We start from the raw sequence: 23,192 nt of genomic DNA, 5'->3' as shown, positions 1-23,192 counted from the left end.
TAAGCGTCCTTTTGAAATACGTTATCCATGGATACTCGCTGTGGGCGGTGCCTCAAAGATTTGCTGTCTATTGATAAGTTTGGAATTTTGATTTGATTACATTGGTTACACTTAGGTTTTAGGTGCATGGCCCCCATGCATCAGGCTTTACAGGCATCCAGTCAAACCCATGGGAGCCTAGTTAGGCTAATAAACTCCAAAATGCTTGTAAGCCTGATGTGTGTGTGTGTGAGCCATGAAGCTTACGGAGCACCGGATCAACACCAGCAACTTCCGTAAAGAGGTGCATCCAGGACGAAAGCGTGCTTCGGGGCTATGAGCCTCAACAAGCAAAAACTCCTGCGCGAGCATTAATGAAGAAGCCCGCCAAAGCAGTACAGAGGACCAAACCAGAGTGCATCCATTCCATGCACAGAACAGTGAACTCATGCCCCATCACTCATAAAGAAAACCAACTATGATCAATGACGTTCTCATAGCAACCTTGCATGTAATCCTCATTACTGTATTGCCGCTATCCTTGCCCTCCCGAGAGAGCCCGAGAGAGCATAGGGTCAGATGCATTTGTACAGTTTTCCGGGGAAAACATTTCCTGCGCCCTGAGGTCTGGCTATGATTCAATTAACCCAACAAAGCGATATGACACAACATGCATACTGCCCCGCCCAAGCTTCGTCGCCATCGCTGCAGGGTCGTGGTGAGATGGCGGAAAGGATACGCAGCCCTCTGACACGCCCCTCGCCGCCCTATACCCAGAGTCATCCTTATAGCCCAGACACATATCCAGAACTTAAAACTACCCGCATGAAGACACAACCCGACCGTAAGACGACGGGACAGCAAGTGCGGAGAGGAAGAAGGCCCTTCGCATCCATCACCATTATCCCCACTTTTAACAGGTACAAGGACGGTCTCCGTCCCAGGCCTACACGCCGCGGATACAACGCATAGCACCAGCACCATAACCCACAACCAGTCGAGCAACCGTTGAGACTAAACCACCAGGACCACGACCGACATTTTTCCCATTGGTCACAGAGAAACAGCGCACCTAAGCTCTGCCATGCAGGGCACCAGCACAGAAAGCCGAGCAACGATTGGGGCTGCCGCTTCCCACATCTGAGCTTAGGAGGGATTCCGACTCAAAAAGGAGCTCCAATTCGCTTTTTGTGTCGCTGCACGCGACAGAACAGAAGCCACCCGCTCCTCAGCCTCCTCCCACTGCTGGAAGCCATCCACAGTGTTGACCCTTTGCTTCTAACATCCTACAAGTTCCTGCCCTCACTCCCCTCACTCCCCGCTCCTCAGCCTCCTCCCATCTTGCGTGTGCTGGACATTGATGGCATGGAATAAACCCCCCACACACAGTTACGTGCATGTGTCACCACGTTCCTCATTTTGAACGCCCTTGAAAGGTTCTTACACGCGCGGGGACACATTAGGGCTGTAAAGCATTGCAGTCGAGAAACAGATACTACGGAGAAGCCAAAAGGAAAGCGAACCACATCCGCAATAAAATAAAACGTACTTTTGTGTTATTGTTGTTGTTGTTGTTGTCAGCACTGAACGGCTCTTACAACAACAAGACAGCACTGGACGGCTGGCTAGTCGGATAGCGCTCTTTAGGCTTGCGGATGACGCTGCTGCAAGGACTACAGGCTATGTTGGATACCGATTCCAGAATATACCGTTATTATTATTACTACTACGCATTATTCTGGCCTCATATGCATGTGTCTCTCTCTCTCTCTCTCTCATACACACACACACATACACACGTACACACGCGCGCGCACACACACAAGTTGACAGACCCCACCTAGCAGCACTTGCTTTCTTGCCGCTTGCCTGAGGGCGTCATGTCCACATCCACACAAGGGCCGCCGGCGCACAGAGACACCCAGAGATGGCGACCACATGGAGAGAGAGGCAGAGAGGTGTGGGACGGCAGGGCGAGGCAAATCACTCGCCAGTGTCACTATGTAGTGAACGCATGATGAGACGACAAACCACCGCACACAAACCATGCATACGCCGCCTCCTTAAAACACAAGGCACAAACCTGGTCTGGAGGCCGTGAGGAGAGAAAACAAGTGTGAACGATTGGAGCACACTACAGAATACTGCAAACGGATACCACAAACAAACATGTCTGCAGAGAGTCGTGTCTAACCGCACCGCTTCGCACACCTCCGAGCAAGTGGGAGGCATGAGGACATCCATCCTGACCATGGCACAGTACCGTACTGCACCCGTACGGCAACCGCCACGCACTCAGCCAAATTGATACAGTCCGCCCAACCTGCCATCAAAGCACAGCCTTCTCTCCACGAGGCACCCAACGCCGTCCGTCCCCCCCCCCACACACACTTGTGGCTGGAATGGGCTGGGGGCCAAGAGTCGGTGCGGGGGGTATTGGAGTATCCGCCGCCATTTCTCGGGACTTCTAGGACCCGACAGCAGCACGTATGTGGATAACACCACCTCGCACCTCGCACATCACAATTGTGCCGATGCGCACATCTTTCTTCCCAAGGAGCACACAGAGGAGAGTACTTTTGTCACCTCCAGAGTGTCATGTCGCTCACAGGGGGCATCAGGAATCACGTCCTGTACAGCATCGCACAAGTCATGTTAACCACTTTGCCTTTCCACCTGCGCGACAGTCATACAGCATCCGTATTGCAGCTGAAACAGCCGCCAAAGACCACCATGCGTTCTTGTCCACCAGCTTGTCATTACCAGGCTTCTACAGCGGCTGTAGAGTGGATAAGCTCACCGTGCCGCCGTGCTTCCTTCCTAGGGTTAAGGATTACCCTCCTTCCTTTCATCTACCCCACCGCGCATCATGCATTTGCTCATTACCTGGTCCCCGATGTACCCACAAGATATATATATATATATATATATATATATATAAATTTGCGGAGGGGTACGACTCCACCCAGGTAGTCGCCCAGTTGATCGCTGGGCGATTCATCCATGTACTTGCCGTGTACTTGCAGGTGCGACACCGACTCTGCACAATCTGCGGCTAAAAGGCCCCTCCCTCGCACTATCCCTCTTCCCCTCTACGCCACCTTCAGAGAGGAACAGCTCGGTACTGATCTCTTTTCCGCGCACGAGGAAATGGCGGCATCCCGCTCCCCAGTGCCAGTGCCTCGTCGCACCCAGATCTAACTCCGAGAGCCCCAGGTACGCTGGCGCCGTCACGCTTATGTGTAACCCTGTACGTAAACCTGGACCTTCCTGACCTTGCACGCCTGCATTCCACCGTGGCTCTCCCACACACAACATCCCCTGACACCCCCCTTGCATTTCCTCCAAGCCTTTCCCCCGGCAACACCTTCCGCCTCCCGTGACCAACCGCAAAATGACTTGTATGCTGAACCGAGCAGAGCGGAACAGCGCAAAGCAGAAAAAGCACACAGCGCGATTCCTGAGCTCCCCTTCTGCAGCCCTAGCTGATGTCGAGGGAGCTAGTTCCGGAGCGCCTGCGTTTGTGCAGTCCGAGTCCCCGGCCCAGACCAATGGCTTCCAATGCGGGCAGCGGCAACTCTGAAGGTGGCGTCTGCACTGCGCACGCCATTTCCTCGTCCGCGTCCTGCTGCAGGTGCATGTGTTGGTGCTGCTGACCCCTGCATTCCCCCTCTCCCAAGAAGCCCTGATGCCCTCCCGCTGAGGAGGAAGGCAACCGGGGACCAGCTGCACCAAGGACGGGCGCCCCGGCGTCACTGTCCCCGCAGCCTGCATCCGCATACAGCTGCTGAGCAGCCGCAGCGGTCCTGAGCTGCGGGTGATGTTGTGGCTGCTGCGGTTGGTACTGGGGTTGCTCCGGAGGTAACGGAAGACGTGGTTCCGGCCCTGGTGCTGCTGGCTGCAGCACCGGACGGCTGGCATCAACCAACTCGTCTTCCTCCATTTGGTCGCCATCATCATTGCCTTCGTGCTGTTGCTGTTGCTGTTGTTGATGGCGTAGGTGGTCAGCAGGCTGGCGGTAATCATGTTGCAAACAATGTGAAGCTGGAACCCGTTGCCCCGTCTGTTGCTGCTGGCGCCCGTGGTGTTGTGGTTCACGGTGGCGACGGGTTTCCGGGTTGCCACCATTGGGGCCTCCGCTGGGGCCGCCACTCCCATCACCCTCCACCACCGCTCCCCCCAAGCCACATTGGGATTGGGTGCCACCGCGGCGACACGCCGCTCTGACACCCCCCTCCTCCTCTTCCTCCACACCCTCGGCTTTCCGGAGCGTCAAGCCGCCGCAACGCGGCCCCTGGCAACCATCACGCTCAGCAGCTGCGTCATCCCCGCTGGCGTAACCCAACATGTCGTCGTCCGTATCCTGCTGCTCATCTTCTTCCTCGTAGACAAGGCCTCCTGCGCTGTCGCTGCCTCCGCCGCAGCTGCCGCCTGCGCCGCCGTCGGCCAGGCGGCGGCGCGCCGTCATGCCGCAGGCCTTTGGTCCTGAATCTCGCCGGCGGCATTGGAATTCAGGATCCGCTTCATCGACGGCGGATTTTGGAGGTGACGAACCGAAAGGTGAGCCCGTGTCCTGGGGTGCAGATTGAAGAACATACGGATGATAATACGCATAGCGTGCGTATTTATACACACAAGTTCAACTAGTAAAGTGACAGAAGAATTCCGTGAGGGATATTTTGGAGGAAAAGGAACACATCATAACCAGGTGAAGGATATCGAGAGGAGGAGAGAACCGACCCACCTGCCCCTCCTCCACCTCCTCTTCGTGCCCCGCTCCGTCGTCGCGCCCGCCGGCCTTGGCCGCAGCCGCTGCGGCCGCCGCGGCCTCCCGGCCGCGCTTCCGTGCACCGCGCGCTGTGCCCGCCTGGTTCCTATACGCGCTCGCACCCGTGAAGGCCGTCATGTTGAGGTTGACCGTGTTGGACACCACCTCCTCACTATTCGCGTCGTCCAGGTCCGGGCCGTCAGGGCCCTGATCGCCACCTTGGTCGCCGCTGATGGCGCTGACACCATCACCCATGCGACGCCGCGCCAGCAGCATCTGCATGGCCTGCTCGAACGCATAGGCCGCCGTGCCGCCCTGCAGCATCTGTTGCTGCTGCCACAGCGCTACAGCCTCCTCGTCTGCATCGCCGGCCTCAACACGGCCCGCCCAGGCCGCGGCAGCGGCTGCGGCAGCCGCTGCAGCCGCTGCGGCGGCGGCCAGGGTGGTGTCGGCGCCTCCATCCGGCGGCATCCCCTGACCCGCGTTGTGCTGCTGGAAGTGCTGCTGCTGCGGCGGAGGCGGCGGCATTTGCTGAATCTGATTCTGGTAATGTGGTGGCGGGCGGTCCGTGCCGCTGCCGTCCTGCTGCCGTACAGTGGCGGCGCGCGTACGACGCTGCTGCTGAAGTATCTGCTCCAGCACCTGCTGGCCTGCCGCGTCGCCGGGGTGGTAATAAACACCCCCACCAGGCGCTGGGGCGAGAGCTTGCGGCGGTGGCATCCCACCAGCAGCCAGCTGCGACACGGGGGCCGAGCCAGGCGCTCCACCGCCGCCGCCGCTACCGCCTCCGGCACTGCCGGACGGGGCGTCACGCCGTACACGTTGTCCCGACACGCCGCCGCCATCCTCCCGCATGCCTGCTGAGCCACCGCCGGAAACCCAACCGCCACCACGGCTACCAGAACCTGCCTGTGCCTGCTCCGGCGCAAGCCCGCTGGCACTGCCGTACATGTGCGGATTCTGTCGGGATCCCGGCGCACTGCCGCCGTACGTACCGCCGCCGCCGCCAGTGCCTGTAGGATTAGCTCCAGAGCTCGCGCCAGCGCCTCCCATCGCGGCGGGGTAGGTGGGCGCCCGGTAGGGGTATCTGCCGCTGCTTTCGCTGGATTGCGCCACGACGCACTTGTCCAGGACTGAGCAGGCGTACTCCACGTTGACTCGTGCGTCGTTGTGGGAGATGATGGGTGCCGGGTAGTTGCAGCCCAATTCCACGTCAGCAGCGGCAAGCACCTAGCAGGCAACAGATGGTGGTGTGATATAGCGGGCTTGTCTGTATCGGAACAATCGCTGATTCTGTTCACACATACACACTTACACGTGCACGCAAGCTATACGTGCACCACCCATTGCCATTTCTCTCATTACTTCACAGAAGCCGCCATGGACGCGAGGGAGGAGAGGGAGGAGGGAGGGCGCCCCGGGAAGCTAGGGGGACTGCCAGAAGGCTAGTGGCCACACACGGGTAAAGTATAACCCCTACACTTTGCACTATCATAAACACTTAAGTCAGGAAAGCAGCCAGGGGAGTTGTCAGCTCCGAAGTTCTCACACACACACACACACACAAACACACAGCGCCTCATCTTGGACCGCCACCCTCTCAGACCTGCGGAGGCGCCTTCCAGGGGCCATGGATGTACTCGGTGGGCAGGCGGGACAACACGGGCAGCCACCGCCGCACATACTCTCCGTCGGGGTCGAACCTGCGCGCCTCCTTCTCCAGGTCCATCATGTAACTGAAGGGATGCGCATCTGCAACAAGCGGGTGTTGGGGTGTTGGGGGTCCTCTACCAGCAAGCGCTCTCTATCTTTCCGTCCCTCTCTGTCTGTCTGTCTGTCTGTCTGTCTGTACGTATGTATGTGTGATGAATGGGAAAAAGGTTTTGCACGCGCCACCTTGGTTAAAATAAAGGGCTGCGATATATGGTTCGTGTTTGTGATGTTTGTGACGTGGGTGTTTCCTCACCGAGGCGGCGTGAGGAGCGGGGTCAAGGTGATGATAAGGAAAGGAACGCAAGACCGTAGCCACATGTACAGCCAAACACACAGACAGAAGAGGTTGTGTTTTATAATAATGCGAGCCACGAGAAGAGAAATGCCGACGGTGGCACATAAATAACGAAAAACTTTATCGAAGCGAGCTCTGCAGTCCAGCGCCGTGTTAGACAGCTCGAAATAAAAAAAAACTGTTGGACATATGTGTGTATGCGTGTGTGGAAATCGGCGCACAGGGAGGAACCTCCATTACATACAGACTACACAGCTCGGAGTCCCCAACTACAGGTCCACCCACTTCAGCCGCCCACCTTGTGGTTCACATCATCATGCACCTTTACGTAAGACCATTCTCGCAGGCATTCCGTCTCCTAATTAGGCCGATGTCCGCCGTCCTAATATATGGGCAAAAATGTTTTAGGAAAGCCCCCATCCACCCATCCACCAACGCACCGCTCATGCCACCGCTGACGTACTGCCAGCCCAGCGCGTCGCACTCCAGGTCCGCATCGATCTGCGCATCCCAGTAGTGCTTCAGCCCCCACTGCCAGGGCAGCAGCAGGTTCTTCACGAGGAAGGAAGCCGCCACCACACGTGCGCGGTTGTGACACCACCCGCTGCTCCACAGCTGCCGCATGGCCGCATCCACGATGGGGTACCCGGTCTGGCCCTGGCGCCAAGCCTGAACACATTTGCATAACGTATGTCAAGAAAAAGGGGGAAGGGGCGGGGCGGCGTTGAGAACGATGTCACCATGATATCACCATGTCACATCCGAAAGCGAACCAAAGGAGGACGCTTTTCAAGGGGAAAGCACATCAATCCTGCACAAACAATTACACCAAGGATAAAAATAATAACAAGTTAACAAGAGGAATATAGATACATGTGACGTCCAGATAGAAAAGATGGCAATATGATTGCAAAATGAGCTTATGCATGACGGGAAAAGGAGGAGGACGGGAGGAGGAGGGGTGGAAGAGGCAACAAGCGCGCACGCGACACACAACTTGTACAATACCTTGAAGGCATGCTGGTCGATTCTCCAGGGACAGGCCCGCAGGTGGCGCAGCAGGGAGCGCTCGTGTATGAAGGGGAAGTGGAAGGACAGGTATCGCGAGTATTCCCGGTATCCCACCTGACCATCATAGGGTTGACATACATACATACATACATACATACATACATACACACGCGGAGGGAGGAGGAAAGGTGGGCGGCCGGGCAAATCTTACATGCAAGAAGCAAAGAATCAACTGAATGGCGGGGAGAGGGCGCGGTTTGGGGCCGTCCCAAGGGGGGTCCCCCATGGAGAGGAGCGGTGCGGGGTAACCACAGAGAACAACAGGCGACGGACGGCACTCAGAGCGGTCAAGGGGGTTCCCAAAAAGGGGGTGGCGCAGGCAGTAAGAGCTGGAAAGCTCGTAAGCATGTGGTTGGGGATGGGGAGATGCGGCAGTTGGAGAGGGGAGGGGAAAGAAGGAGAGGGAGGGGAAGAGACGAACCACGAACGAGGGAAGCTGCTGCTGAGGGGGGGGAGAGAGAGGTGCAAAAGCGTGAGAGCAGTTGAAGGCAAAACGGGATCCAATCCGTCCCTTCGTCAGTTCGCCTGTTCGCCAGTCCAGCCAAGCCCACCATCGACAGTCATTTCATTGACCTTGCATGTAATCCCAACCCCACAACCGTCATTTTCCCCCCTCTACCCTGGACTATCCGTCTATCTCTGGTATCTGCTTCATTCGTCAGTGGTTCGTCTTAAAACCACCCTCTACCCCGGTCCCTTCCCACACACACCTGCTGCAGGAAATCATCACAGGAGCGAGTGCGGTCCACACCGGCTGCCAGCCACTCCGCCTGGCACTGCCGAATCTGCGGGGTGGTGCGGGTGCGGGTGCGGGAGCGTGGGAGCGGTGAGGAACGTATGCAAAGGGTCAAGCGCCAACGCCCCCTGGTGATGATCTCGTGTGTGTGTGTGTGTGTGTGTATGTGTGTGTATATGTGCGAGGGCGGGGGTAATATGTCATGATGCAAAGTCAAGAAGGGAAAACAACTGCCTCTTGACCTCCAAGGTTACAAAATGCCGTAGGACTTGTCCTACTGCACGACACACGTCATGCTGGGGCGGCACACATGACATGATGTTGGGGAGCTTACCGTGGGGGCATTTGGAGGATTGCGCATTTCAACGATAGAGGAAATCTGTGTGTCGAAATTACGTAATATATTATTATGATGATGATAAATATTTTATCATTATAAATGATCTTAAAAACGGGCCCCACGGATAGCCTGGGACACCTTCAGGCGACACCCGAGCGCCTGACACCCACCCACACGCCGTCAGGATGGGGGGAGCGGACTGAGAGCGGTAACCTGGGTAACTTGAGAGCGGTAACCTTTTCCGGCCCTGCCCTGCCCTGCCCTGCCATGTCACAGCCCCCAGTGGCTACAGCGATACCACCCACACGCGCCAAACTGAAACACGTCCAACATCCTACCCAGCTAACCGCTAACCGCAATACAATCACCCACCCACCCACCCGATAAGGAGGACATCCACACCTCCATGCTCACCCTGTAAAAGATGTATCGTACGCTGATGCTGCCGATGTGGATCCACGGTGACAGTCGCGAGGTGGAGTCCCGGTCCACTTTGGCCCGGTCATGCTCGAACACGTGCAGCCGCTCAGTCACGAAGCGCTCCAGCTCTGCTATGGCGCCGCCCACTCCGGGCTTCCACTGGAAATTGGAATGTTATCAAGCATGGACGCGCGCGCACGGCAACGAGAAACCGGGATGTGGCGGGTTGAGGAGGGCCGGGGAGGGATGCGGCGGGGTGGGGCGGGATGTGGGGGGTTTGGGGAATCATCTTATGCAAGGTCCACATGGGAAACCGGCCAACAAGGCGAGAGGTTCGTTCGACAAGTAATAGTGCAATATGTATGAGTGACCAGTGCAAAAAGTCCATCATAGACTTTTAGGCCTTTGAACTTTTATTCTTTCTAAGTAGACGCAGCCATGGTCCCCATTCCTTGCTCCTCTCTTTCACCTGAACTCTCCTTCCCTACTTATTGCTTTTGTACAACCTTGTATGCATCCTGTACGATGGTAACTTGCCAATTTCCCCAAAACTCCCCCTTTTAGTGCATTTCATCAAGGATGGATGGATGTTGGGGTGAAGGATGTCAATCGGGGCAAAATCCACACCCATCGCCCCCGCCCCCCTCACCTTAAATTTCAGTTGGTCGCTGGACGCCTCCTGCTCCGCGGTGAAGAACCAATCTACCTCCGAAACCATCAAGGACGGCACGAAGGCCGGCACGGGCGGCATTGCAGCTGGCGCCGCCATAGGGAAAGGCGGCGGTACTGTCATAGCCCGGACGCTGTGAGTACACGTATGTATATAAACGTATGTGTGCATCCACGGTTTGAGTCACAAGGGAAAATGCGAGGGGTACGGGAAAAGGCGCGGGGGAGTTATATAGCACACGGCCAAGGGGAAAAAAAGGGAGGCAGCCCCAACATGTGAGTGGGGATGTAGAGAATGGGTGTGGGGCCGGCAGGTGGCGTGTACTACGCCATCATAGCTGGGTGGCGATGGCGGCCCTGTACTAATCCTCCGGGGAAGGGGGGTCATGTGACGCTGCAAGAAACACAATTCAATCAACTACCGACGTGTCTCTCAAAGCCGCCCCGACATCCGGCTGAGGGAGGCTGGAGCAAGCCTGACATGGGTAGCACCGCAGTTGTACGCTAGAACCACGTTAGACGTGACCCACATGGGAAATCGATGGATGCCCCCGAGTACCTGTTCCAGAAATCGTCAAAGGTGGAATAGGGCTGTTTATTGACGTCCAGGACCTCCCAAGGCTCATATAGCATGTCGCCATTGAATGTACGGTGCGCGACACCCGCTGCCGCAAGGCCCCGTTTGCAGTCGTGGTCACGCATGAGGCTGATAGGGTCGTACAGGTGGTTGAAAAAAACAGCCTCAGCCCGCACTTCTCCAACGACCTTCAAGAGCTCTGCTGTGGAATCCGTGGACCGTCGAATAATGAGGCGGCTCCCAAGCGCGGCGAGTGCCTGCTGCAGGTCAACCAGCGAGTGCTTCGTCCACCAGCGACTGCAGCGTCCAGGCTGGAACTGTCCTTCTTCCTCAGGTGCCCATATGAACACAGGTATCTGCAATTTACATGGTCCCATGTTGCCGCCACAAGAAATGAAGGAATCCCAAAGCAACAACCCCCGGAATCCTCCCTTTCCATAATTACGCATAAGCCAACGAATGGTGTTACCTAAAGCATCCTAGCTATGTACATATGACGAGCATTAATGCGAAACCCTAAGTCGATGGCTGAAGCTGAGGACTATAACTAGAGAGCATGGTCCGAGTGCTGCAGTCAGGCATATATCCCTGATACTTTACAGCCCTGAAATATCATCCCTAAGATGAGCATACCCAAGGGCGCTGTGACAGCTGCTTCTCACCACAGTTGCGGCTGCGTTGAGAGCAGCTTCAAGAGCCGGGTTATCGTCCACCCGGAGGTCTCGCCGGAACCAAACCACTGCAGTCTGAAATTCATAATTGGCTGGGTGTCGCTCAACAGGCTCCATTTCTCCACGGTGTCTCCACGATGGCTCCAGTCACAAAGCTCTTTGCGGTTCAATTCCTCGATACAGCAAAGTCGGAAGATTTGCTTTAATAAAAATCTAAAAATACTGTGACGGCCGTTGAGTGCACATGCCAGCCTTAGCCTGCGTCCATGCCGTCGTGAAAAGGTGCGGCTGCACGAAACAAGGGAAACGTATAATCCCTATGTGAAAAATAACAGATTTCACGGGCTGGAGCAGTTGTCTGGGTGCAGTTGGTGCATTTTCGACAATATCACCCGTCAGTCGTTACTCAGAGGCAGAAATTGCAGTAAATTAATGTGTACCCTGTTATCGTTAGCTCTGGTAACAGTAGCATGTGACCTTTGGGAAATTGCAGTGCATCTGCGTGACAACAGGATCCTCTGCGCTTACGAAATCCTGTCGTGCTAGCGGTACAGGCGCAGCTTTGCATACTCGGTTTCACTGACCGATCCATAATTACTACTGTCGTCCACATGCAGTAACGTTGTAATCCGCGCTGCCGTGCGAAGGACATTTCATCCGCGTGCCTGCCGATGGCCCAGACCTGCTTGCTGCGTCAGAGGTATAGACTACTATAACGCCATGAATGTCCTTAGTTTCAATGCCTTAAAATTTACCATATGCGTCTCGCTCGCTGCAGGCACAGAAGCGGGTCCTTCCCAGCGACGTCCCCGCAGCAACTCTACACCAGCCAGCAGCTGGCCGTGCCGCGTCCCTTCACCCCAGCTCTACACCCCAGAACATTCCCCCTTCCGGCAGCTCACCGAACCACCCAACTCTGCGTCCCAACCGCGCTGGCTAACCTACCTGCTACACGCGCTGCCACAACAGGACACATACGCACTATCCACAGCTGCGCAGCGGCGGGCGGCATGGGTCTTGCTGCTCCTGAACCGGGGAATAGCGCTGCCCATCCCCAGTACTCATCAAGTCCGCATTCCAGTCCCACAGACTACTGCCGTACTACTGCCGTACTGTCTACTCTTAATGAGCTGGTGGGCCCAGTGAATGACACCGGTAATGCCGGCCCTTTGTTGTGAGTGCCCTGCTCTTTCCTTTCACTGAGGCTGGAACAGCTGTCATTATACACACATATACATCATTTGCTGACATTTAGCCTAAGTGAACTACCTGTCTTCGTGATCCACGCTACATTAGTGGACCATCTTTCACAGCTTGTTCACCGAGACACGCAAACACGTTAGTACACTGTTGACGTGGATGAGGATGTCTCATTAAGCCACAGATACTTCTACCTCTCCTCTCCTCCAGTACTCCGCACTCCTCACACCCACCTCAACGCCTCTCGCCCCAACAGACAAAGTGGGCAGTATCCGCCGCGGTGTTCGCGGTGCTGGTGATGCGGAGGGACCTGGCGGCGGCGTGGTGCGTGCTGGGATCCATCCTGGCGTCCTTCCTCAACAAGGTACGGCAGTACGGCAGCTACAAGGGGGGATGTAGTGAACAATGAAGGAGGAGGAAATGAGGGGGGTATTGGAAAGGGCAACGAGCAAGGGGGGAAGCCATAGCTCAGAGGTACACGTTGCAGCTGCTATCTTGGCAGGTATCCTTCCAGTTTTCAACCTAAAAAGGTTCACACAGCTAATCCAGTTTTTAACTTGGAAGGGCTATTAAACTCCCCATTCCACCCTCCCTGGGTAGCTCTCGCCTCATAATTATAAGGGCTGACAATGCTGGCCTTTGCTCCTCTTGAAATCTGTTGAGTTGACCACCAATGCGCTGTCCGTCCATTACCGGTGTCCCCGTCCCCGTCATTGCCTGGTTTATCTACGTGATCCTACACTACCCACCTTAACAGGCACTTAAGTACGTCATTAATGAGCAGCGGCCCCCAAGCGCGCGAAAGGCTGACCCGGGAATGCCATCCTCACATGCAAACAGTAAGTTCTGCGGCTGCGGGGCATTTCGTGTCAAGTGGGTGGTGGTCGTGGGTGAAGCATTGGCGCTTTGGCTCGAGTGAAATGGTGGTCCTCTCGTTCGCAGGTCTCGCATTCCTAGGCGTTTACACGGCACTGGCGCTGGCACGTGAGTCCCCGCCGCCGCTGGGCCCCGGCTCCGTCGCTGCTGCTGCCATACTAGCGCTCAGCTTGTTCCTGGTGAGCAGTGATTTTTTTTCATTTAGGGCAGGTCTCAATTTATTCCAACCTAAGTAACAAAGTTGCTAGGGTCGTCGTAATTTATTCCTTAAGTGTGAGGCTCCGGCCCCCCCAGACCCCCCCCGATAAGTTACAACTCCCATCGTAGACCCCAAGAGAGTCACGCACTGAGTTGGCGCGTTTTCGTTCATGTGCGCACTCTTCGCCGCTGGCAGCAACAACAACAGCACCGCCATCCCAAACGCCGTTATCAGAAAAATTTTAGGATTATCTTGCTGTTTTAGTGTCTGTTCGACATTCAAGTCATTGCCTTGTGCGTGTTTGGCTATGTGAGGACCGGTCATACATGCTGCTATGCCGCGTTGACTCATGGGCTTGACCTTCTTACGGCCCCTCATATCTATTCTATGATTGAAAATACTAAGCTCTGCAAACTACGGAGCAATCTGGCAGCAATGGGCGTTTTTGGCTGGAGGAATGAAAATGTACGGGTCAGCCTCAATTCATTCCAATTTTTCCAAAAGCCAAAATGGCTGTTTATTCGTTTTAAGGAATATATAACTTAAAAAACGCTGCTGGTGAGTCCGCTCACAATGCAGCTTGGCTCGGCTTTCGGCCCCTCCCTGGGCTGGCTGCTTGGGAAGCTTCAGTGACCACTGCGATGTGTTGTTGTACACATACATACACACATACATACATACATATATATACATACATACATACATACATACATACATACATACACATATACATACATACATACGCGGGGGAGCACTGCGCTGCGCGGAGGCGGTGGACATCACGACCTAATGGTCAAGCGGACGCGGCGGGAGCTGGAGTATAGGGGATAAGGGGATAGGGTGTCGAGGCGCGGAGGGGGGATTTGAGGTGGTGGGGGTGGTAGGGAGGTCGAGAGGGAGGTTAAGGGAAAGGTTGCGAGGGGGGGGATCAGGGATGGGGCTTGGGGGGGTGCCGCGCAAGGGGAGATGGGGGAGGGAGGGGTCCTTTGCCTGGGGGAGCCGTACCGGCGGAGGGGGGGGAGAGACCGGGGAAAGGGCGGGGAGAGCCGGGGGGGGAGGGGAAGATGCAGAGAGAGCACCAAGAGGATGTAGGGCTGAGGGGTGGTGAGTGGAAACAGGTGGCCGTAGCGAGAGCGCGGATGAGGGGGAGGTGGGCACCCAGGAGGGGCCGTACTCGAAGGTGCGTGGTGCAGGACTAGGTTCTTCAGGGTACGAGACCGGGTTTCGCGTGTTGCGGCGTCTAGGTGAGATAGGATCTTGGAAACCAGCCGTCTTGGTAGAGCGGTAATGGGGGGGCGCCGAGCTGGCTACCCTCCCCCCCTGTGGTTTTCGGAGGCTTGATCGCCCGGCGTTGCCGCAGGGTCTTCCCGTTTGAGTACTTTTCAAGTTAGACCCAGTGCTGTGGAAGGGCGCGGACTTGTGCGGTGTTATCCCCCCGACGGGTGCTATCTCCCCTGGACTAGGCCAGGGAGGGAGAGGCGGAGGAGGGTAGTAGTCTCAGGAGGTTGTTTGGCGTCTTGTGGTGTGAGCTCTTTGCGCTCTTTTTTGAGTGAGGATTTTTGAGTTTGGTGACCTCCCCAGCCCGGGATGACTCGTCGGGCTCCCGGTCGCCCAGGTCCTGGATGCGAGCTCTCTGAGATGCTCGATTCGTTCGGTCGGCAGGAAGAGCCCCCCAGTTGCGACTTCGTTTATGTTAGGAGACCAGCGGGCATAGATCCCGTCTAGTTGGAGCGCCAAACGAGCACTGTTGCGTGCCGGCCGTCGTTTCCCGTGCGGCCTGACCCGGGGGCGGGTTGCATGAGACTAACCAGCCGTATGCACCCGGCCCCCGCGCTGTGTTTCGGCCCTGGGCCCCCGGCTTTTCAGCCCACAGTGTAATCAACGTCATACATACATACATACATACATACATACATACATACATACATACATACATACATACATACATACATACATACATACATACATACATACATCATATTTCTGTTTTTCGTTTCTCTTTGTGTGTATCTGCTGCTGTTCGGCATCCTAGCTATGTGGACACCCGCGAAATCCTGACCACCACCATTCAATCACGCGAGGGCCACATCCATTACCTCAAACCCGACTCCACCCCTGACTTATAGCCCCAACTGATCTTAACCGCAGACGTGGCTCCGAGTGCGGTTGGGATATCACACAGTACCCCAGGTGGCGGTGGGTTATGGCCTGGGCGCCGCCACCGCCGCCACCTGGCACCAACTGGGGGTCCAACATGCTTTGGAGTCGCTGGCGACGCGGCCGGAGCAGCGGATGGCGCTATACGGATGTACGGCACTGGCAGTGGTGCTGTTTGCAGCACGCAACGTGATGGCGTGGGTTAAGGAGCGGCACGTCTGCGGTGGCACGGATGAGGCGGGCTTGAGTGGGGCCGAGGCGGCGCTAAAGCTGAAGGCAGCATGAGAGTTAATATTAGGCAGTATTGACGTCACTTCGAACGCACTGATGCGGGGTGCGGATGGCCGCGGTGTAAATCTGTGACAATAGGGTTCGAGTGAGCTCTGTGAACCGGCTGGGTATGTACTTAGCTTGCTTCCAGGGCGACCGCACACACGCACACATATTTACACATATACATAAACATTGACGTGGCACGGAAATCTTATGACAGTAATCATTATGACGTACAACAACAACCACAACCACCGTTTGGTGCACAACTTCCATGGCATGAGTCATGTAGCTGCTGTACGAGATTACACACGATAGGGCAGAAAAAGGGGACTCGTAAAAGGGGGCCACAGCTTTCAAGATCCGATATTGCGTTTCACTGTGATCGTAACACAAACAGACAGACAGACGCGCAAACGGCAAACCAACGCGCGCAAGGCCCACTCTCTGACGCACTGCCCTCAGGGTTCTTCACCAGGGTACCCAAAAATTTCGGTCGTGTCCGAAACCCTCTGAATAACCTTTCGGGGCCCTCCCCGAAAATTTTCCTGTCAGCCTGACCGTGTTTTCGGGCACCCCGGAACTGTCTGAAGCGGTTTTCGGGGTAAATTTTAGCTGGATTCTATCGTAATATGCTCGGACGGCTGAATTAACAGGTGTTTGACTTTATTCTGGAACATTGAAATATTTCAGCAAGGATTTTACCCAAAACCAAGGAGGCGCCGTTCCTCACCCACCTCTGCAGCAATCGCTTCCACCACACCTGCCACATCATCATCCGTCTCCTCAGACGGGTACACCTCATCACTTGCCACCCTCTCGACCTCCTCATTATCAGAAGGGTAGTAGGCCTCAGCAATTTCACTACCCACACTGCCCTCATCATCACTCTCATCAGGCAGAACACAGTCGCCCACCTTGGCAATTCGGTGCAGGAGCCCATCCGGGTTCTTTGCAACATACTGAAGCAAAAGCTAAGATAAAGAAGCTGCGAATCCCGAGGGAGATGCGGGCACCTTGGTTGGGCGCTCGTCATCAGCTGACTCGGGCATGTTTAACTATGCATATGCTTAGATGTATGAAAATGTCTGCGATACAGCCGCGAAACAGCCGCAATGCACATTTGTACTTGTTGTTTGACTGGTGACCAAGGCAGTCTGCCCTGCTGCTGCTGCTCCGCGCTGCTCTCTGCCCGCACCCCCCTGCGGCTGCAGCGTCGCTATTCCACCTTCTCTCTGCCACTCCATCGCGGCCACCTCAACCACCGCCACCCCAACCACTCAGGTCAACGCCGTTTGAGTTGTTCGTCACATGGCTCCAACCCTGCTGCGCCAGAGAAGGGTGAGGCAGATGGACACACACCAACACCTAAGGGCACGTGTCAACGACGACTGGGCGAATAACAGGCTGGCTGTGGACCCTCATCATCGCGTGTGCTATCGATGATGAGAAACATTTTTTGGTAGAATGCCCGGCGATTGTGTCTGCGCGACAGAAGCTCTGGGACCTCGGTGTGCCCGTCAACGCGGATATCCGTGATATCATGCAAGTGGATGATCAGCGCGGCCTTGCGCACGCATTTCTGAGATCGCATCCGGTGTAATGGGACAGATAACAGCTGGTTCTTGTGTTTGCGCCGTCACGGTAGACGTGCAAGTGTGCGAATGAATGTGTGGTGGAGTGGAAAAGGGAAGGGTAAATGGACGTTTCCCCAGGGACATTTCCCATGGGCCCGAGTCTCTCAAAAACACAGAAAGTGACACCGCACGCTATCTACACACGATGGCTGCGCCGTAAGTGGAACTCGTCGGCTTAATATCATGTCGCCACCTAAAGCGGCTCCCTGATGGCTTTCGCAGGAAAGGCCGCACATCCCGGGCGCATAAATTGTGCAGGTCCCCGCCGCGGTTCTGGTTTTAAACCTTCCTGTAACCTGTTTTCCGCCTGGAGGTCCGCACTGATGCATTTATCGGACGTTATCTGATGCATTTTTCGGACGTTATTGCGTAAATGTGTGTACTACTCTATGTGTAGGACGTTCGGTGGCTATGGCTTCACTGCATACACTTCTGCCTTTCGATACTCAGACAGCTGTGGCTTCGTGCGCTCTGACACAGCTAGAGTAAAGGACCCGTACAGCATGAGTCGATGCGGGTGCTCACCACCACGTGCGCCAGGCACAAACGCGTCAGTCTGAGAAGCGATGAAGAGAGACACGGAGAAGGGCTTTATGACTAGCAGAGTTCAAGACCCAAACGTTTGTAACGCACGCTCGTCAGCCTGTCTACTAATCCCAGGTCCAGGTTTAGTATGATGCCTGTCAATCTCAGTGTCTTGGCGGCCAATTCCAAGCATCTCGACACATCTAGTCTCACCGGAGCTTTCGGAGTACGGAACGCGGGCGTGGGGCTTACGTTTGGACTTTACTTAAATAATAAACATCGAGGACGTGGTGAAGCAGCTGACCGCGTACTAAAGTATATAGATGCGGAAGATGCCGAAGTATATCGGTGAAACATGATGTGGCAGGAGTGGAGAGAATAGTGCAGCGGTATATTGTGAGTGTAGTTGAAGGGTTACAAGGCGTTCACAGACGAGCAGTAGTCAGCTGAAAAAAGGCAAAATGGTCAGCAGAAAGGAGGCGGCTGAGGCTTTCACCGCTGCCGCGAAGGCGCTGGACGTGCGCGGGAAGGAGCTCGGCGACTTGTGCTTCGCCCTGTCCAAACTATCGGTGGAGGAGCTCGAGGTGTTTCCGATAGATGGTGACAACGAGGCAATTGTTGAGTTCATGAGGTCCGTGAAAGGTAAGAGTGGTGCGGGTTCAAATCTGGAAAGGAGTTCACTCACACGCACCCAGCAACCCCGCACCAAGATCTATTGTGAGTGTAGTTTAAGGGTTACAAGGCGTTCGGTGCACGGGCGAATATATGTGCATACCTTTCATCGTGGGCGCGTCATGTTGCAAGCTAAGCAACGCGTACACATGACGTGTAGCATCAGTCCTCAGTTCACTTCTTGTAATGAACATCAGCATAGGTCCAAGCCCTCTCGCTTGGAGGGATATGCAAACAAACATCATGATAGGTAAACTCGCACGCTATCGAGCATTAAACCGAGCACGCAAGCCCAAATAGCTGAAGCTTTCGGGCACAGACCTTGTGAGAGGACTGTGCATGCTATCATACAGTCCTACGTGGCGAATGGTGATGTCATGCAGCTTAGAGGACAAACAGGAACACGCAAACCATGCAAATTTGATGAAAGTCGCTGCACAGGCGCTGGTGCAGCTGGTACAGGCTGATGACCAAGCAATGTTCACCGACCTGGCCACCACTATGACAAACTTACTGGGCACTCATTGGAGCGGCCGTGATATTAGCCGTGCATTGTCTGAGCTGGGTTATGTCCATGCCTTTTACCAGGGCATACGAGGCACAGGAATCAGCTCAGCTGGCATATCGCGAGCTTGTGTGACAATATGTTTGCATGCACGCATGTGTGTGTGTGTGGTGCAAGTATATGGTCCGCTAGTTCCGCTCTCCTCCCCTGGGGGTCAAGGCTCCGTAACACGAGTTTGAGCACTGAGCCTGAAACACACAAGAAGACTGGCTCTTGGGATGAGGGCTCAATGTAACGACGCAAATGCCAATCTGAGCATCCCGGGTTACGCCTTTGCTGTGTTACAATGGTATCGAGACGGGACCGCACGAATTCCGAAATAAACTTCGGGTCGGCGGTTCGATTCTGGCAACCAGCAAGTCGCAAATTGGCGATTTCATGGTGTAATGGATAAACCAGCGCACTGGCGCGAGGTGGGATGGCTCCTGTGCTCGAAATAATGGCCGAGGACGTCCATTGCTAAGTGGGGGGCAATGTAACGACGCAAATGCCAATCTGAGCATCCCGGGTTACGCCTTTGCTGTGTTACACTCAAGAAGACCGAGGAAACTTGGAAACCCTGTATAGACCCTACCCCTCCCTATTAAGGCACCAGACCCTAGTAGAAAGCTCGGTCTCTCACCCAATATTGCATTGCTCAGACAGATGAAGCCACATTGGCCGCAAACCACTTCAGCCATAGCCTGCAGACACAGATGCCGCATCTGCTATAAGTTTACACCCTTCAGCTGTCGTTCATGTATTTATTCACGTATATAATATATCATATTAGCACAACTTAATCTCCGGCAACATAACACCCTGAAAGAGGCAATCAAAACAGGCATGCATCGGCAAACTTAGCTGCTTGTGGCAGCTCAGCACATTCCTAGACATTTTGTCATTTCACTGCGCTGCTTTGGGCCTGCGACTGGGCTCCCAATGAGCACCTCTGTTTGCTTGTTTGTGTTTGCAATAGATGCAGGTGCAGCAGGTGGAACCGACGTGATGGCAACCATCAGGGCGCGCGCTTGTTACTCTTCCAAGTATGCCGCCCACCTGGTGGTGGAACCCCCCAACTATCCACCGTACAAGGAGGCGGCCACAGTGGTTGGGCTGCACCATGTGGCAACGTTCGCGCACGGCAGGCATGGAGAATGGACACTTGGGCAACAGATGCAGGTGTGCATGGCATCATAAGAGTAGGAGCTCCACATGAGGCAGTTTGCCGATTTTCGTGAATGGAGTCTGACTTGAGCTGCTGCCTTATGAATGGTATTTGACTTGGGCTGTTGCTGGTGCAACTGTGCATGTGTATCAACATAGCAACACCCTGGCATTCATATTATAGCACTGCTGCCGCGGAGTGCTGCTGTTCTTAGCGTGACCAATCATGCAGGCAGGCATGCCTCTTGTGCTGTGCATGACTCTGGCCCTCTTACCACCTCGCCTTGCACAATGCTTGTAAGCTTCATGCAACAATGCTCTGCTCGCAGATTGCCGTGCACTGCCCCGACGCGGACCGCAGGGTGTTGGTGGACTCAACAGTGGTGCACATCAATCCCATCCAAGACGTTGCCATCCTCGAGGTGTGCCAGTGTGCGGGTCGGTTAAGCCTACAGTAGCGGCAATTGAGCTTACTTCTGCACATGTAGCACCCTTGCACCTTTCCTCCCCAAGCCCTTTCCTTGCCTAGATTCCCACAAGTCAAGGTCCATGCAAGCTCAAGCTGGAACATTAAAGCACTCACAATTCGCAACATAGTCAACCGCCTGTGATGTTGCTTCACTGGTATTGACCTTCAGGTGCAGTGCAAGCTGGTGCCCCCGGTGCTGGACTGTGGTGTCTCGGCTGGCGACAAGTACTACATCCACGGCCAGTCCACGCAGGCACAAGCGGATGCCACATCCATCAGCCACGGCATGGTGGCGGCGACCGAGCTGGATGCGCACAGCCACATCCGCGGTGACATTGTTGCGGGTGCCGGTGATTCAGGTGGCGGCTGCTTCTCGGTCGACACCGGCAAGCTTGTGGCCATGGTGGTCGGGTCTGACACTCGTACAAACAAAGCCATCCTGGTGCCCAGTGCAGTCATATGCAGCATCCTGTCGGACCTGTCGGCGACCTTGGGGGCTGCAGGAGCAGCCACCTGAGCATACAGTGTCCGGCTGATGATGTACCCGGTGTGGTGATGGGTGGCCAGAGCAAGCTAGCCTGTCGCCAGGATGGGAGGCAGGGCTGCTGTGTGTGTCTGTTGACCTGACCGCGGCATACTCTGGTCGCCTGGCTGGTTGTGTGGGTGGGTAGGTTCAACTGAGAGTGCGTGCAGCAGAGTGGCAGGTTGGGCTCAGGAGTGGCGGTGCCCAGTTGTGGTGGAGGCGGCATCCAGCAGCGGCTGCTGGTGGTGCTGACTGACATGCTATTTCGTGGTGGAGTAGGTGTAAGGGTAGGGAAACCCACAACGAGGGCATGCAGCTGCTGTTGACTGGTGCTGTAAAACTAAGAGTATGGGAAAAAGCATTTCATAATGTCCGAGGTTGGGCTACAACGCGACGCCTTCATTCCGACCCATTTAGACCCATTTAGCCTAGCCAACACCGCCCCCTGTTACTGACATGTATGGGTGGCCTGTGGCCTTCCGGGGCACACCAACCATGTCCCATCAAATCTGGTTCGGAGTCTTAGTGGGGATTCAGTTAATCAGTGGTTGTACGATTGTGGATTGAGACCGGTGGGCCAAACGGGAGGTAGGCGTGACTACCCTGCTGCTCGAGATTAGTCGCTTTCAGGCAACCCTGGCACGCTTATGGCATAGGGTGCGCTGGGAGAATGAGAACAAGTAGACCATGTGGCATCTTGCTGTGAATGGCGTGCCCCTACCTGGCTTGTTTGGTGGGCTCATTACACCTCTCTGAGTAATGCAACCGAGATGCAACAGACACACACACATGTATACACATATATCTCCTTCCAGGCCAACAAGCAAGCATTACATCATCTCTTCACCTGTCCCACACGTACCCTCGCTTCCAGGTGAACCCCGGCCTGGATGATATATATTTGAAACAAGAACTGTGCATGTGCCTATGTTGATCGCCTACCAGGCCTACTTAGTCAAGTAGGTAGACAGCCAGCTACCTAGCTAGTCAAACCAGCCACTTGGCCGACTGCATTCAACATGCTCACCGTTACATGAGATGAGCAGGGATACAATGTGTGTGTGTGTGATGCTGAGTCCCTGTATGGAGCAGGAACATTAGCCAGCAACTGCAACTTACCGGAGATCACGCTGAGGTAGCGGACCCTGTTCAGCAAGCCCAGGTGCTGCAAGCAGTGCAGACAGCCTAGGCCCAGGGTAGTGGCTATCGGAGCCTTATCACCCAGCCCCGGCAAGGTGAAGTCCGGGTTGTCAAGCTCTGGAAAGCAGATGGTGCCGTCCAGGCGAGCAGGCCAGGCCTTGACAGACGTAGTATGAGGGTGAGAGAATATGCCGAGCAATAACCTCGCCTCAGCTGCGACACCGGCCACAACAGCAGAGGCAACATTTTTCTGATCCCCGTAAGCTTCAGTGGGAACCCTGTCTAATCCATCAAAAGCCTTGGACAAGCCCGCAGAAGTGTCATCGACAACGGCGGTAATGGCACTTGTTTCGGTGCCTGAAGCAGTGCTGGCCTTGAGTATTGTCGGTTTGTCCTCCGTAAGGGGGTTGGCAGCCGTGGCAACGCGGCATCCGCTGCCATCCACAGCTGCACCAGTGGGATTATCGACGGCATCCATGGTGACTACTTGTGCTCTTCCAAGCTTTAAACACAACACTTTACGCGCAGTTGTGGCTGGTCAAGCTCCTGTAGGGGATCCTCAGAGTCGACC

At 55.3% G+C, this 23,192-nt stretch overlaps 4 protein-coding genes across 4 annotated transcripts; 2 read left to right on the top strand and 2 right to left on the bottom strand.

The window, feature by feature from the left end:
- Window positions 1-4,618: 4,618 nt before the first annotated feature.
- Window positions 4,619-11,356, bottom strand: VOLCADRAFT_68048 (Deoxyribodipyrimidine photolyase, class 1; the record flags this gene model as incomplete). Its single annotated transcript, XM_002957226.1, has 9 exons — window positions 4,619-5,977; window positions 6,354-6,499; window positions 7,196-7,424; window positions 7,764-7,880; window positions 8,537-8,611; window positions 9,317-9,481; window positions 9,972-10,125; window positions 10,551-10,924; window positions 11,231-11,356. 9 exons carry the CDS (start codon window positions 11,354-11,356, stop codon window positions 4,619-4,621), a joined length of 2,745 nt encoding a protein of 914 aa, XP_002957272.1.
- A 1,339-nt stretch (window positions 11,357-12,695) lies between these two features.
- On the top strand, window positions 12,696-15,956 carry VOLCADRAFT_68065 (uncharacterized protein; the record flags this gene model as incomplete). Its single annotated transcript, XM_002957264.1, has 4 exons — window positions 12,696-12,803; window positions 13,197-13,278; window positions 13,382-13,494; window positions 15,663-15,956. Coding segments are annotated over 4 exons (597 nt in total), but the record flags the coding sequence as incomplete, so codon positions are not given.
- A 2,476-nt stretch (window positions 15,957-18,432) lies between these two features.
- On the top strand, window positions 18,433-22,289 carry VOLCADRAFT_107612 (uncharacterized protein). The gene is made up of 4 exons (XM_002957263.1): window positions 18,433-18,748; window positions 20,302-20,504; window positions 20,819-20,911; window positions 21,128-22,289. The coding sequence occupies exons 1-4, from the start codon at window positions 18,568-18,570 to the stop codon at window positions 21,473-21,475; spliced, it is 825 nt and encodes a 274-aa protein (XP_002957309.1). The 5' UTR covers window positions 18,433-18,567; the 3' UTR covers window positions 21,476-22,289.
- A 171-nt stretch (window positions 22,290-22,460) lies between these two features.
- On the bottom strand, window positions 22,461-23,099 carry VOLCADRAFT_98350 (uncharacterized protein; the record flags this gene model as incomplete). Its single annotated transcript, XM_002957225.1, has 2 exons — window positions 22,461-22,489; window positions 22,601-23,099. 2 exons carry the CDS (start codon window positions 23,097-23,099, stop codon window positions 22,461-22,463), a joined length of 528 nt encoding a protein of 175 aa, XP_002957271.1.
- Between the last annotated feature and the right edge of the window lie 93 nt (window positions 23,100-23,192).

This window comes from Volvox carteri, assembly GCF_000143455.1.
Source record: "Volvox carteri f. nagariensis unplaced genomic scaffold VOLCAscaffold_71, whole genome shotgun sequence".
NCBI classification, from domain to species: domain Eukaryota; kingdom Viridiplantae; phylum Chlorophyta; class Chlorophyceae; order Chlamydomonadales; family Volvocaceae; genus Volvox; species Volvox carteri.
Note: the sequence above shows the minus strand (reverse complement) of the source record. Positions and strands in the feature narration are given on the sequence as shown.

Excerpts from the sequence above, each read along its gene's own strand:
- VOLCADRAFT_107612 (XM_002957263.1), top strand. The coding sequence starts at position 18,568 with ATGGTCAGCAGAAAGGAGGCGGCTGAGGCTTTCACCGCTGCCGCGAAG. Across the intron at positions 18,749-20,301 it reads GTTCATGAGGTCCGTGAAAG|ATGCAGGTGCAGCAGGTGGA; the intron begins GTAAGAGTGGTG and ends TGTTTGCAATAG. Across the intron at positions 20,505-20,818 it reads CACTTGGGCAACAGATGCAG|ATTGCCGTGCACTGCCCCGA; the intron begins GTGTGCATGGCA and ends CTCTGCTCGCAG.